Source organism: Hemitrygon akajei, chromosome 7 (assembly GCF_048418815.1).
Source record: "Hemitrygon akajei chromosome 7, sHemAka1.3, whole genome shotgun sequence".
Lineage (NCBI taxonomy): Eukaryota > Metazoa > Chordata > Chondrichthyes > Myliobatiformes > Dasyatidae > Hemitrygon > Hemitrygon akajei.
The window spans coordinates 155,180,091-155,195,754 of NC_133130.1; the positions used below are offsets into that span (position 1 = coordinate 155,180,091).

Consider the following 15,664-nt stretch of genomic DNA (forward strand, 5'->3'; position numbering starts at 1 on the left):
TCCTCTAAGTTGGTAGAGTTACCATCGGTTGCAGCCTCCATAAATGATATAACTAATTAATCATCACCCTGATACTATATTTGTCATGGGCTCCTATTTGTGAACTCTTTAAATTGTGGCAGGATATTTTTATAGCTGTGTCTTGCAAAAGGCATTCTGAGTATGTATGTGTCCACTATAATCAACTGTTAATGTTATTACTTCTGAAACTCAATTTCTGTTTCACCACCAAAGCCTCTTGTAGTTTTGGTTTTGTCACATCACAGAAATCAGTGTTCACCTGTATAATTCCAGACCAGTTAATGCAGGCCATGTTCTTTCTACACTCAACCAAGGATTCATGAAACATATATACTGTTAAAAAGCAGATTAAGACAACAGAGAAAAAGATTCAAGGATATGCACAAAGATTCTTCAAAGAAGAGTAATAACTGCACGAACTCTTGGAAACCTTTTACCCATGATGGCTTCGAGCAGAGGTGCAACAATCGATGTAGTACTGAGAAGCTCGATTCCACATATTGGGAGCATGCAGAAGCCTTGCATAAACATCAGTTGGAGGAAACCACCTCACAAAACTATTCACTCACCTACCCTACTTGCAGAAGTCTCTGCAGTTTCCATGTTGGCTCCATCAGCCAAGTTGCAACCCACAAAACTGGAAAAGAAGCGAGTTCTCCTCAACTCTAAGGGACTACCCAAGAAGAGGAAGATCTCCTGTAATCTGATTGCCAGAATGCAAAACAGAGAAAATCTTATTTTAACCTTTTGATTGAGGTTTGCAAAGGAATTGAAATACAAAATATCTGGAGCAAACATTAACCCTACAGACACAATGGAGACTTACCACATGATATGGTTTTAAGCAATTGCATCTTTTAAGGATTCTCTGCAGCATTATAGGATCCAACCCTGCTTGACAAAGTCTGAGTGAATGACATCAATATGCACAAGGATGTGTCAGGTGACCCTAAGTGTGAGCTGATTTTGTAAGTGCCGACAATCCATGGGAACTTGGCAAAAGCCTTAGGCGATGAGTGATGGCTGGACAGTATTGACAGTGTGGAAGAAATCTTCAGAGGGACAATAAAAGATTTGCCCCAGAATTGCCCCTTGCCAAATAGTGCATGTACAGTATCTCACTTTAGGGATACACCCTCAGAGTCAGCCATTGTTGCTGGGTAGGACTCTTAGCTGTGTTGGACTTGAGCCCACTTCCCTGAAAAATTTACACTGTGACTCCAGTGCAGTTGTGGGGAATGGGGCATTAAATTAAGACTTGGAATTATCTCAGAACATCAAAAATCCTGTCTGGCTTCTGACATTTTCCTTTCTATTCCTGATGAAGGGTCGACTGTTTATTTCCCTCCACAGATGCTGCCTGACCTGTTGGGTTCCTCCAGCATGGTGTGTGTGCATTACTTAAGATTTCCAGCATCCATAGAATCTCGTGTCTCTTACAAGTGTGGAGTGTTCTTTCTCAAGTCCTGAACCGTACCAATTCATCAGTAAACAGCAATTGGATCGTTATCAGGCTCATTTGTTATGTACAAATTTACAGCAAGTTACCCTGTTGTTATAACAAAGGACAAGTTAAAAAAAAAGCTTCATGGTTTTAAAGTCATCGTTAGGTCGCATCTGTAATTTCCAGTTGGCGGACGATTTCCCTCCACGCCGCTCTGACATATTGGGAAATCGTATACTCGGCAAGTTACAGCAGTGGTTTGCCATTGCCTTCTGCCAGGTGAGTTTAAACAGATCACCTCTTGCAGTGGATGACCAGGACATCTAAGTGTCTTGTCATGCTCTTAGCGCTCCACAAATGCCTGCTGGCCTGCCTTCTTGACCGTTGGATCATTAATTGGTCTCCTCTGCTCTATCTGCCAAAGCCGGATTTCACACGCTGGGATAGGCAGATCCCCTACCTCACTGAGGGTCCAAGACCCGTTGGCTACCATCACCTAGTTTGGCCCATCTGCCGAGACGGTTTACTGGGGTGTGGCAGCTGCACGTGTTACGGTGACTTGGAGCCACAGGTGAGAGCTGAGTGCCAGAGGTGGACGAGCTGCCCTGAAGAGGGCATGGTAGGCCCCCCACCAGAGGTGCTACCCCTCCCTAGACACCCCATACAGCTTGGTTTTAAAGTACTTTGTAATAATTTGAGATCCTGAAATCTGCAAGTCTCCTCAGCTGATCAGTGGACTTCTGAATAACACATTTGGGTCATATATCCTGTATAATATGCTTCCTGCTGCCTTTACAAACCAAATTTATTTTATGCTTCTTGCTGTTACGGCTTCTCACAGAGGAGACAAGAGAAAAATTAACATTAAAAGCTGTGAATGTGGCACACTGTTGCAGTGTGATTACCCACTGTGCCATTGAATGCCAAGATATAGGTCAGTTTTCATGAACTTGGCATTGGGAAAACAAGAGAAACAAAGGGCAAGCCAAAAGTCTGGCTTGTGAAAGCCAATTGAATAATAAATTCCAGAATCATCATGGGACTTGATGTTAGGTTCTCACTCTGCTTTTAAGCAGGGAACATGGTGTGCTAATAAAGAGCTGGAATAAAAATTTACATTAAAAAATCAGAACAAATAAGACTGCGATGCTTTACAAATGTTTCTTAATTATCTCCTCAACAAAATCACAGCTGAAGACTTACTAAAGCCTCAACTGGCAGTACTAACTCTTGACTATATATTACAGTGCATTTAGTGAAACAAGATGTACTCACACACTGTACATTATTGTGCTGGCAAGCTTAATTTTAGTATGTGATCAACCTGTTTACTGAACAATATATTCTACTGTAGTAGGGATCTTTGACAGATTGTTATATTGAAATATGTCTATTTCGAACCTTGAACCATACTTCAGAGTTAAGCACATTGCTTCATTTTTTTCATTTATCTGAAGTCATTGGGAATAAACATTTATTTTTATTTCAATAATTTCATACTGTAGCACTTACATCCACTGTGATGAAGCTCTGAGAGGTTGGTAATGAACCATATCAACTCGTGCTTGTGAAATGACTTGGATCCACTCCAGTTTGCCTACTGGCATAACAGGTCCACAGCAGATGCGATTTCATTGGTTCGTCACGCAACCCTAGAACATCTGGACAGCAAAGGCACATACATCAGGATGCCCTTTATTGATTACAACTCGGCATTCAATAATATCATCACCTCAAAACTGATCAATAGGCTTCAAGACCTTGGCCCCAATAACTCCTTGTGTAATTGGATCCTCAATTTTCTCAGTTGCAGATCCCAGCCAGTTCAGATTGGCAACAACATCTCCTTCTGCATAGGTGCACCACAAGGCTATGTGATTAGTCCCCTGCCTGACTCACTTTATACTTATGGCTGTAAGGCTATGAAAGGCTCTAATGCCATAGTCAAGTTTGCTGATAAAACCACAGTCATAAGCCAAACAAAATGGTGAGGAATCAACATATACAGTACATAGGAAGGAGACTGAAAATCTGGCTGAATGGTGCCACAACAACAACCTCATACTCTATATTAGCAAGACCAAGGAGCTGATTATCAGCTTCAGGAGGAGGAAACTGGAGGTCCATGAGCCAGTGCTCATCGGGGGATCAAACATGGAGAGGTCGGAAACTTTAAATTCCTCGGTGTTATCATTTCAGAGGATCTGGCTTGGGCCCGGCATCTAAGTGTTATTATGAAGCATGCAAGGCAGCACCTCTACTTCCTTAGAAGTTTGCGTAGTTTCAGCATGACATCTAAAACTTGACAAACTTTTATAGGTGTGTGGTGGAGAACATATTGACTGGTTACATCACGGCTGGTATGGAAACATCAATGCTCTTGAATGGCAAATCCACACAGAGCACTGTCACAGGAAAGCAGCATCCATCATTAAGGACTGCCACCATGCAGGCTATGCTCTCTTCTCGCTATTGCCATCAGGAAGAAGGTACAGGAGTCCCAGGACTCACGCCACCTGTTACAGGAACAGTTATTACCCCTCAAGCATCATCATCTATCAATGAGAGGGGTTAAGTTTTCTCAACTTCACTTGCCCCATTAACTGAAATGAGAGACATTCTGTAATGATCAATAAACCAATTGTTTGGAATCAAATGGCCTTGCTTGGCGTCTAAGGGCCGGGTGTGTCTGCACCCGCACCACCCCCTTGCCCCTGGCACTTCTTCCCTACCACCTGTCTCATACACCCCTCCCACAGCACCCACTCTTTCTATTCCCAATATCCTTTGCTCCTGCCGCCAGATTTACAAATTCTCTCTCTGCTCCACATTGACAATACAGTGCCGCACAAAAGTCTTAGGCACCCTAGATATATATATGTGTGTGGGTGGATCTGAAACTTTTGCATAGTAGTGTATGTACTTCTATAATAAATTTACTTTGAACTTTGAACTCAATTTGCAGAGTGAAGGAACAGCTTTGCATTTTCTAGAAATGATTTTGGTGGAGCAGAAATATACATAATTAGATGTTGCAAAGAACTCAAATGCATGATTAAATTAACATTTTTGATCTTTGAATCAATTGAGTTTCTGTTATTTGGTGTCATTAGGAATGTTTAATGACTGCCTTACAGATGTAGAGTACATTTGTCTTATCAAAACTCCAATTATTGCAGTTGTGCAGAACTCTCAATTGAAAGTAACTGAGTTTGAGATTGAATGACCCTTAGGGGATGAATATGCTTGTGGAAGGAATGTGTAAACAGAATCTCTGACCTGCACCTGTTATAATATTTTTACTTTGACCATCCAAAGCCTCAAAATTTAAAACAGAGATAAGGAAGATTTTTCACAGCCAGAGAGTGGTGAATCTGTGGAATGCGTTACCACAGAGGGCTGTGGTAGCCAAGTCATTGAGTATACTCAAGGCAGAGCTCAATAGGATCTTGATTGGTAAGGGAGCTAAGGGTTATGGGAAGAAAATGGAATAATGAGATTGAATTCAAAATCAACCATGATTGAATGGCAGAGCAAACTCAACAGGCCATATGGCCTAACTTTGCTCCTATAACTTATGGCAACTCAGAATTCAAGATCCATTACCATCATAAGAAAACCTGCTCTTCTAAAGTTGGATTTCACTGTTTGAAGGAATGTAACTCTAGTAAGTGAATTGAGAGATGTAACCATGTGAGGCTAAGGAAAGTTTAATCCTGTTGGAGCCAGAATGTTAGCTCACCATCACTAATCCATTCCTTTCTCCAAAGTTAAATATTTCTTCCTCAACAAGAGGGAGGGAGTGAAGTGACTTTAACCTTTACTGATACTAAATTGATCAGCTGGTTCTTTTTGGTGTGCAGTAGTACTAACTTGAGTTGAGAGTTTTGATTTTTGTGCCTTTTGTTGCAATCATGTGTACTTTAACAATTCTGCTGTTGAGCCATAGATCCCCCCCAAGAACTTAACTGGTTATTATATAAACTCAAACTGTCTGTTGTTCTGCAAATGATCATGTACAGTAACAACAGGAGAGAACAATGGTCAAAAATCTGTTGTGAAATTAATGTCATGATACATTACAATTGGAGCAATTCTGGTTGCCATGGTAACATAGCCGTTAGTGTAATGCTATTACAGCACCAGCGACCTGGGTTCATTTCCGCCATCGCCTGTCAAAAGTTTGTACATTCTTCCTGTGATTAAGTGTAGTTCCTCTAGGTTTCTCCCAAGGATGTACGGGTTAGTAGATTAATTCACCACATGGGAGTAATTGGGCAGTGTAGGCTTGTTGGGCCTCAAGAAGCTGTTGACTGTATTTCTAAACTGAAGTAAGAACAAAAATGCTGGAAATGCTCATCAGGTCAGGCAGCATTTATAGACAAAGAAACAAAATTACCATTTCAGGTTGATAACCATTAATTAAAGCTGGTAAAATCTGAACGTTAAATTGCAGAGAAAGGGTGGATGGGATGGGGCATGAGAAAATGAGGGAAAGATGCTGGAATCTGGAGCAACACATGAAATGCTAGAGGAACTCAACGTGCAAGGCAGCATCTACGAAGGGAAACAGACCATGGATGTTTCAGTTTGTGACTCTTTGTCTACACTGAAAGAAAGAAAACGGAGCCAGTACAAAAGGGTGGAGAGAAGGGGTAGAACAAGAGCCGGTGGGTGATAGGTGGATCCAAGTTTGGGGAGGGGTTGTTGGTGATAGGCATATGGCCAGGAAGAAAAGTGGGAATGGCATCAGAAGCTGGGAGTTGATGTGTGTGTAACCCCTTGGGTCGCCTCAGGCTCGCTCAGCTCGTTCTCATCTAGGGGGAGCAGCCTTCGGCCCCGCCAAACTGGGTAATCAGCTGGTGTGGATGCTGTGTGATGTCCCCGCCTTGCCCAAAAACAGACAGTACACCATATGCGATTAAATGAGTACAATTTATAAAGGTTACTATAACTAAGTGATTAATAATGATACAGTATATATGAAGGAAAAACAATAAAGAAAAGGCGCCAAACTTATCAAAGTCCAAACCACTTCATGCACAACCGTTGGAGCTCAATTACTGAAGTCTTCTTGCCTCCATTCGATCCCCTCCGAACTCCTCGACTCGCAGCTTAGGACCACCCGAAGTGGTCAACCAAGCACATCTAGCTTTATCTCCTCTCCTCAGAGTACCTCCTGGCCTTGGACCCCTGCTTGGGGTCTGTTCCTCGCCCAGCTTACAGCATCGCGTCCTCTCTCTCTCAACCCCTCGCACTGATCTCCCCAAAAGCCCGCCAACAATAGCTTACAGACTCAGAAGAAAGAACAACATTACCGGTAATCTCAATTGGTTTACAAAGTAATACAATTCTCATTATCAGTAAATTTTAACCCAAACAAGCTTCCAGCACTCTCTCGCAACAAAGAAGCATTCCTACTTTTAACAAAACAAAGAAGCCATTTTGATTACATACACAGTAACAAAGAAAAAAGAAGAATCCCCCTTTACATGTGGAAGTGACTGTGGTGAACTACATATACCTGTCTGGACACGCTCCTGTGGCTCCTCCCACAGACCCCTGTATAAAGGTGATGGAGGTCTGAGCCCGGTCTCTCAGTCTCCAGGATGTAGTATGGTGGTCACTCACTGCTTGTTCCTTCTTCCAGTCAATAAAAGCCGATACCTCGCTTTTACGTCTCAGAGTGAGTTATTGATGGTGCATCAGTGACAAAGAGCTGAAGATGATGGAGTCTGATAAGAGAGGAAGAAGAAACATGGATTAATATTAATTTTTCAGATTGCCACTATCCACTCTTCAATCTTTCAGTTCTTTTCCTGTTGTCATATCTTTGTTACATAGATTTTAGTCTGTATGTAACAGGCTTCATAAAAGTTAGGATGAGGTGAAGGGTTCACAAAAGGGGTTTTGATCCAATACATACAGTGTCCTTCCACAGATATTGGCTGACCCATTGAGGTTCTTCAGCAGTTCGTTTTTTGCTCCAGATCCCTGCATTTGCAGTCTCTTTTGTCTCAGTCACATGTATCAGTATCACAGTGGAATAAAGGGAAATTACAGAGGCTTCAGAGAGGAGCTTGCCCAGGTGGATTGGAGGAGGATACTGGTGGGGATGACGGCAGAGCAGAGGTGGCTGAAGTTTCTGGGAATAGTTCACAAGGTACAGGATAGATATGTCCCACAGAAGTTGTTCTAAAATGGCAGGAATAGGCAACTATGCCTGACAAGGGAAGTTAAGGATTGCATAAAAGCCAAAGAAAGGACACCTAAGGTAGCAAAAGTGAGTGGGAAGTTGAATGATTGGGAAACATTTAAAATCCAACAAAAAGTAACTAAAAAAAGGTACAAGAAGGAAAAAGATTAAATATGAGGGCAAACTAGCCAATAATATAAGAAAGGATACAAAAAAGTGTTTTCAGTTATATAAAGAGTAAAAGGGAGTTGAGAGTTAATATTGGATCACTGGAAAATGATGCTAGTATGGTAGTAATGAGGGACAAAGAAATGGCAGATGAACTTAAAAAGTACTTTGCATCAGTCATCTGTGGAAGACACTAGCAGTGTGCTAGCAGTCCATGAGTATCAGGGAGCAGGAGTGCCATTGCTATTACAAAGGAAAAAAAGTGCAAGGCAAACTCAAAGTTCTTAAGGTGGATAAGTCACCTGGACTAGATGAACTAAATCCCAGAGTGCTGAGAGAAGTTGCTGAAGAGATAACGGATGCCTTGTTAATGATCTTTCAAGAATCACTTGATTCTGGCATAGTCCCTGAGGACAGGAAGATTGTAAAACCACTCCACACTTTAAGAAGGGAGGAACGCAAAATAAAGGAAATTATAGGCTAGTTAGCCTAACCTCGGTGGTTGGGAAAGTGTTAGAGTCTAAAATTAAGGATGAGGTTTTGAGGTACTTGGAGACTAATGATAAAATAAGTCAAAGTCAGCATGGTTTCTGTAAAGGGAAATCTTGCCTGACAAATCTGTCAGTTCTTCGAGGAAGTAACAAGCATGGTGGACAAAGGAGAGGCAGTGAATGTCACTTACTTGGACTTTCAGAAGGCATTTGATAAAGTGCCACACACGAGGCTGCTTAACAAGATGAAATCCTATGCAGTTACAGGAAAGATACAGGCATGGATAGAGGAATGGTTGACATACTGAGTAGGAATAAAGTGGGCTATTTCTGGTTGGCTGCCAGTGACTAGTGGTATTCCTCATGTGGTCAGTATTGGGACTGCTATTGGGATTGTTTGTCAATGATTTGGATCATGGAATTGATGGCTTTGTGGCTGGGTTTGCAGATGAAACAAAGACAGGTTGATGGGGTAGGCAGTGCCGAGGAAGCAATGCAATTGCAGCAGGATTTAGACAAATTGGAAGAATGGTCAAAAAAGTGGCAGACGGAATACAGTGTTGGGAAATATACAATAATACATTTTGGTAAATAGTGCGGAGCAATATCTAAATTTGGAGAAGACTCAAAGATCAGAGGTGCAGAGGGACTTGGGAGTCCTCGTGCAAGACACCCAGATGGTTAATTTTACAGGTTGGGTCTATGGTGAAGAAAACAAATGCAATATTGGCTTTATTTCAAGAGGAATAGAATATAAAAGCAAGGAGATAATGCTGAGTCTTTATAAGACACTAGTCAGGCTGCATTTAGAGTATTGTCAACAGTTTTGGGCCCCATATTTCAGAAGGGATGTGTTGTCATTGGAGAGAATCCAGAGGAGGTTCACATGGATGATTCTGGGTTAATATATGAGGAGCATTTGGCAGCTTTAGGGCTGTACTCACGGGAATTTAGAAGAATGTGTGGGGATCTCATTGAAACCCACCAAATGTTGAAAGGACTGGACAGGGTGGATGTGGAGAGGATGTTTCCTGTGATGGGGGTATCCAGAACTAGAGTATAGCCTCAAAATTGAGGGTCAGCCTTTTAGAACAGAGGTACGGAGGATTTGCTTTTTTAGCCAGAGTAGTGGATCTGTTGAATGCTCTGCCACAGGCTGCGGTGGAGGCCAAGTCCGTGGGTATATTTAAGGCGGAAGTTGATTGTTCCCTGATCAGTCAGAGCATCAAAGACATGGTGAGAAGGCATGTGTATGGGGTTCAGTGGGATCCAGGATCAGCCATGATGAAATAGCAGAGCAGTCTTGATGGGCTGAATGGCCTAAATCTGCTCCTATGTCTTATGGTCTTATAACTTCAGAATTTCAGCCAATCAGCTTGTGACAATATTTGATACTTTCATGCAGGGAGAATAACTTCATGAAGGATTTCCCTCAGCTGGCCGATGGATTGGTTGTGATTCCCCTTCCTGTGGAGGAGCAGTGTCGAGGAGTCCTATCTGAGCCATTGCCCAATCTCCAGCTCCTCACAGGTAAGCACATGTAACATTAATGTCCTAATAATTGTCTGGTGCAGTTGGCACATCTCCGAAGTCTGTATGCCAAAGGGCCTGAAAGGAAACACTGAAAGTACAGATCAAAGTATGTGCAGAGAGTGAATTGCCGTGTGCATTGAGTGCTCATGTCGGGACATATGTTCTTCTCCCTCCTGAACCAGATGCTTTCTGGCATGTAAATAACTAATTTTATAATTACAGTACAGATACTTCATGCAGTCCTGCACTTCAATTACTGTCTATTACTAGTGTCAAGCTAAATGAGGTTCTTTTATAGCTGAACATTAAAGCTCAATAGTTTCACTTAATTCCATTGAGAAATGTACAAGATTTATCACCTAAACTCTTTTGAATGCAGAACATTCTGACACCTTTGTGGATAGCTTGTAAGATCTACCATTTGATTCTACATCTGCTGCTCTTTCACTCAGAAGTTTTTACATCTCGCACATTTATCGGGTTTTCAATTGTGATAACTTAATAATTTATGGGACTTATTGGCAATTAATGTGACCAAGTACTGACAAGACCCTTGGATCTTGAAGGTCTATATCCTTGGTATTAAAAGAAATGGCTACAGAGATAGTGAGAGAGCTTTCACAGCTACCTGGTCTATACCTCTTCCAACCTGGTTACTTGCAAAAACGCCACCCCTTTTTCAATACCACTGTCTCTGCCACATCAGCTGTCAGGATGATTATTTTCATTCCAAACCAAAGGAGATATCCTCCTTTTTCAAAGAAAAGAGCTTCCCTTCCTCCATCATCAACGCTGCCCTCAACTGCATCTCTTCCATTTCATGCATGTCTGCTCTTACCCCACCCTCCTGTCAACCTACCAGGTATAGGGTTCCTCTTGCCCTCACCTACCACCCCAATAGCCTCCGCGTTCAGCACTTGATTCTGTGAAACTTCTGCCATCTCCAAAACATCTTTCCCTCCCCCCTCCCACTTTCAACAGGGACCGCTCCCTACTGACTCCCTTGTCCATTCATCCCTCCCCACTGATCTGCCTACCGGCACTTATCCTCGCAAATGGAACAAGTGCTACACCAACCCCTACACCTCCTCCCTCACCACCATTCAGGGCCCTAACTGTCTTTCAAGGTGAGGTGACACTTCACCTGTGTATCTGTTGTCTTCATCTACTGTGTCTAATGCTCCCATGTGGCCTCCTGTATATTGGTAGATCTGACATAGATAGGGAGACCACTTCACGGAGCACCTACGCCCTGTCCACCAGAAAAAGCAAGATCTCCTAGTGGCCACCCATTTTACTTCCACTTCCTATTCCCATTCCGATAATGTCCATCCATTGCCTCTTCCACTGATGTGATGAGGCCACATTTAGGTTGGAGGAACAACATCTTATATTCTTTTGGATAGCTTCCAGCCTGATGACATGAACATGGATTTCTCAAACTTCCGGTAATGCACCCCACCCCCCTCTCCTTCATAATTTCCCATTCCCTTTTCCCTTTATCACCTCATCTCCTTGTCCACCGATCGCCTCCCTCTGGTGCTTCCTCAACTCCCCCTTTACGTTTCACTTATCACCTAGTGTTTCTCTCTCCTCTCCCTCCACCTTTTAAATCTACTCCTCAGCTTTTCTCCAGTTCTGCCAAAGGGTTTCGGCCTGAAACTTTGATTGTACACTTTTCCATCGATGCTACCTGGCCTGCTGAGTTCCTCCAGTATATTGCGTGTGTTGGTGGATGTATTGGTTGTGATCTTCCAAATTGCAGGATTTTAGAAAATTCCCAGTTGACAGGAAAACTTCAAGAATTTGGAAGTTTGGTTGATTGCTGAGTTTGGCAAAATGTTTGCAGATGTTTTGGCTCCAATCGAGAAGCTATCACCAGTGCACAGTTGAGGGATATTGTTTAGATGTGATCTGATTGGCTGTTTCAAACACAGTGAACAGTTTAGCAGAAGATTCTGACTGGCTGGCTTCGAGGGAAGTCCATTGGCTATGCTTGCTTCATTGTGCAGATCCCAATATGACTGGCGATTCGTTGATCGTTGACATTGCTGTTTCACTTTTCTCCATAAAGGTTCATATACCAGATCTATGACAATGTGTTTGTTGATGGATCCTTCCACAGAGAACCACACTAGGAGAAATTCTCATTCTTGCTTGACTCAGGACTCTGGTTGTCATCCAGTTGAAATGGTGTCGTTCTTCGTCTTCATGAGCCAGTGAGAGTGGGTCATGCCTTCTGATTGCTAGCTGATACTCATGTAGCCTAGTCAATAGTATTCTTCCTGCTTGACCAACATAGTACTTGTCACAGTCACTGCACTAGATTTTGTAGATAACATTTGTTCTCAGTTACATTTTGTTGCACTTTGAGTTTTGTTAAGTTCCTCCCCAAAGTTACAGTCGGTTTGTGAGCAACTGTGATATTGTGTTGCTGACTCATTCTTGCTGTCATTTCCGAGACGTTCTTTATGCATGGCAATAAAATTTGTTTATTTGTCGTTTATATAGTTTGTATTTTTGGGTTTCTGACCTTGAGGTACCTTCAGATGACGCTTCTTGGTTATTCATTCTGTTGAAAGATCTTGTAAAGATGCTTTATTTCTTCCAATTTTGTGTCTGTGGTGTTGCAATGGGGCTCAATCCTCTTGAATAAGGTCTTCATGCAGCTTTGAACCCTTACAGAGAAAAGAGAAACAACCACATCAGCATTCAACTAATTGCCAGTAATCTTGGGATCTGGACAGTAAAGCAAACACTTCCAACGGACCTCTCTCAAAGCTTGCCAATGAGAATCTTCTACTGCTTCTACTGAACTGTTTTGACCCAGCCAACTAGATCACGACATCTAATCGATACCCTTGCAGACCCCAGAGGGGTATGTAAGCTGGCATTCTGAGGAGACAACACCCTGACCTGAGTGTTGCTGATGGCTTCTCTTTTGGAGCCAAAATGTCTGCAAGCACTTCGCCCAGGTTGGCAATCAACCAAACTCCCAAATAGCCAAACCGAACTACCAATATTCTGCAATATTTCAAATGTTACGTACCCCGTAACTGGGTGTCAGACCAGCAAAGATAGAAGTATCCGTTGGAGTCTGGTGGTACTATATTCAAAAGGTGTTTATTAGTAAACTACACAATACAATATCAAAAATGCAAATATACATAAAAAACAAGTTAGCAGTAATAAACCTAAAAGTGTAGGAATAATAATAATCAATAATAAACAAGCTCTATCGATGTCTAGGGGTAAATGAATTGTCATAGAAAAGTATAAAGTTCAGTTCATAAATGCAGGAGTTATGGTTGTTGTGTTGAAATCATTGGAGAGAGAGAGAGCGAGAGGTAACAGCTACAGCAGCCAAACCTTCCTTTGCTTTCTTAATCCGTCGTATCATTGTGGTCATTCAGTTATGACCTCTCTGTTCTTCAGCTAGACCATTCTTCTGTGGTGGACTCATCACTCTGGCATGAGTGGACACACACACAAGTCCCCACCGGCCCTGCTGTAACACTGTGAGCTTTTCTGACTGATCTCCTGGTTCGGTCTTCGAAGCCCCCACCTTTCTGTGGGTTCCCAACACTCAATCAGTGTTCACTGGTGTGTCTGAAGGGTGTCTCTCCAGACCTGTCTTTTTATCCCCACTCACGGGGTCTCAGCTGTCCATCAACTCTGAATGAATGTGTCCATCAAATCAGGCCACTCCTGCCATCTCCTGAGGAATGTTAACGAGCAAAGTAGTAGAAGGTAAATAATCCTTGTAGAAGTCATAATACAGTAAATCAACAGTCTCTCGCCCCCTCTTATCTGTAGCAAATGTTCTTGCCTGGGCTTTATCTCTCTCTCAATAGTAGCATAACAACAGCAATAGTGCAATAGTTCGTAGTTCTCCGGGGGGGGGGGGGGGGGGGTTGGGAATGGTTAACTCTGCACCCCATTGTCCATCAGGTCTGTTCATCACTCATAACACAAACTTCAAGTATAATACCCATTTTATTGAAAGGAGGGTGTCAAAAAAGCAGAAGACAGGGAGGGTAACTGGAAGGAGGAGACTGAGGGCCAGTCAGGTAAAGTCACTGGGAGTTGGAATTAGTTTATTAGTGTCACATGTAGCAAGATACAGTGAAAAGCTTGTTTTGCAAACTGCTCATTTAGATCAAATAATTACACAGTGCATTAAAAAGAGAACGATCAAAGTGATGGGGACCATTGTTAAGCAAGAAGCAGGATGCTAAGAAAATCATGTAACCATCAAGATGCATCAGTGTGGGTTGGTGAAAGGGAAATCATGTTTGACAAATTGCACAGAGATCCAAAACATAGAAAGAGGACCTTTAGCCCATTGAGTCCGTGCAGTCGTGTTAACATTAACTTTGCCCACTTATTCTCAACAAGTCCCCATCAGCTTCCCCAGATTCTACCACACAAGGTGCAATTTACAGTGTCTCTTTTAGTTTATGAATCTGTACAGTTTTGGGGGATGTGGGAGGAAATTGGAGTACTTGGAGAAGACCTACACATTCATAGTGAGAACATGCAAATTCCACATAGATTGGGAAGGAATCTGGGTTGCTGGAGCTGTGTAGCACGAGCTTTACTAGTAGATCTATTGCCTTTAGAGTTTCAAAAGGCATTCAGTATAGTAACAGTAAAAGTTTTCTGCACATTATCAGAACTCATGGGGTGAGGGTCATTTATTAACATAGAAAGAGGATTAATTGGATTAATAGAAATAGGTAATCTTTCAGGCTAGCAAGATGCAGATACAAGAAGGATGCCAGTCACAGGATCAGAACTATTTACAAGCTATTTGTATGTTAAATGAAACAATTAAATGTATTTGTTTGCTGACAGCGCGGAGATAGCTGAGCAAATGTCTTGAAGATAAATGGAGTTTGCAATGGAATTATAGATTGATTAATCAAGTGGACAGAAGTTTGGCAAATGATATGCAATGTAAAGAAACATGAAGTTATTCATTTTAACAGGTGGAGTGAAGCAGCAGAATACTGTTTAAGTGGAGAGTGACTACTTCTGAAATATTGTATTAGTTTTGGTTTCTTTATTTATGGGTGAATATATATAGGAGAGAATTCAGAGAAGATTGACTGAATTGATTTCTGTGATGAAATGGTTGCCCTATGAGGGACGGTTGGCAAGTCTGGGCCAATATTCATTGGATTTTAGGAGAATGATCAATATGAAACATGGAAGATTCTGAGAGGATATCTCCCCTTGTAGATACTCCTCATAAAACAAGGGGAGGTTAGACTCAGAACGATGACTCACAAGAAGCAGATTTGAAGAGGGATGTGAAGGTGAAGTTATTGAAAATGTTGAGTGAGACAAATTGTTGACCATAGGAGAGGGAAAGCTCATGACAAACAGGCAAAACAAAATGCAACTGAGGACAAAATCAGATCCACCATAGTCTTATTGAGTGAAGGAGCAGGCTCTGTGTGCTTTGTTGTCAATTCATGGTCCTGCCTTTTATGTTTTCTCAACCCACTGCAAGAAATCAACCAGGGAGCACCTATACTTTAAATTTGTGGTTTGAAAATCTGAAGTAAGTTATTTGTGCCCAGAATTGGAAGAGCAATCCTGTCTCCTAGCACATTATAGGGCAGCTGGCTGTAGGGGTGAGCACACAACTCATGTCCAGTACCATATATAACACTCAAAGCAAGAGCGGATTCTAAGCCAGCCAAAATGCAATGCCACAGCACATGGTGCACACAGATCATGAAAGACTAGGACTAAACATGTAACATCTAAACACATCACAAGAAAGTCTGCAGATGCTGGAAA

General features: G+C 42.1%; 1 protein-coding gene across 5 annotated transcripts in view; it reads left to right on the plus strand.

The window, feature by feature from the left end:
• The window catches only part of LOC140731037 (astrotactin-2-like), a 1,710,280-nt gene that overhangs the window by 1,088,969 nt on the left and 605,647 nt on the right, over positions 1 to 15,664 (plus strand). For all 5 annotated transcript variants that reach the window (XM_073052234.1, XM_073052229.1, XM_073052230.1 and 2 more), the window contains one exon: positions 9,726 to 9,850. In XM_073052234.1, coding sequence (XP_072908335.1) covers positions 9,726 to 9,850 — 125 coding nt within the window. The remainder of the gene's footprint in view (positions 1 to 9,725; positions 9,851 to 15,664) is intronic.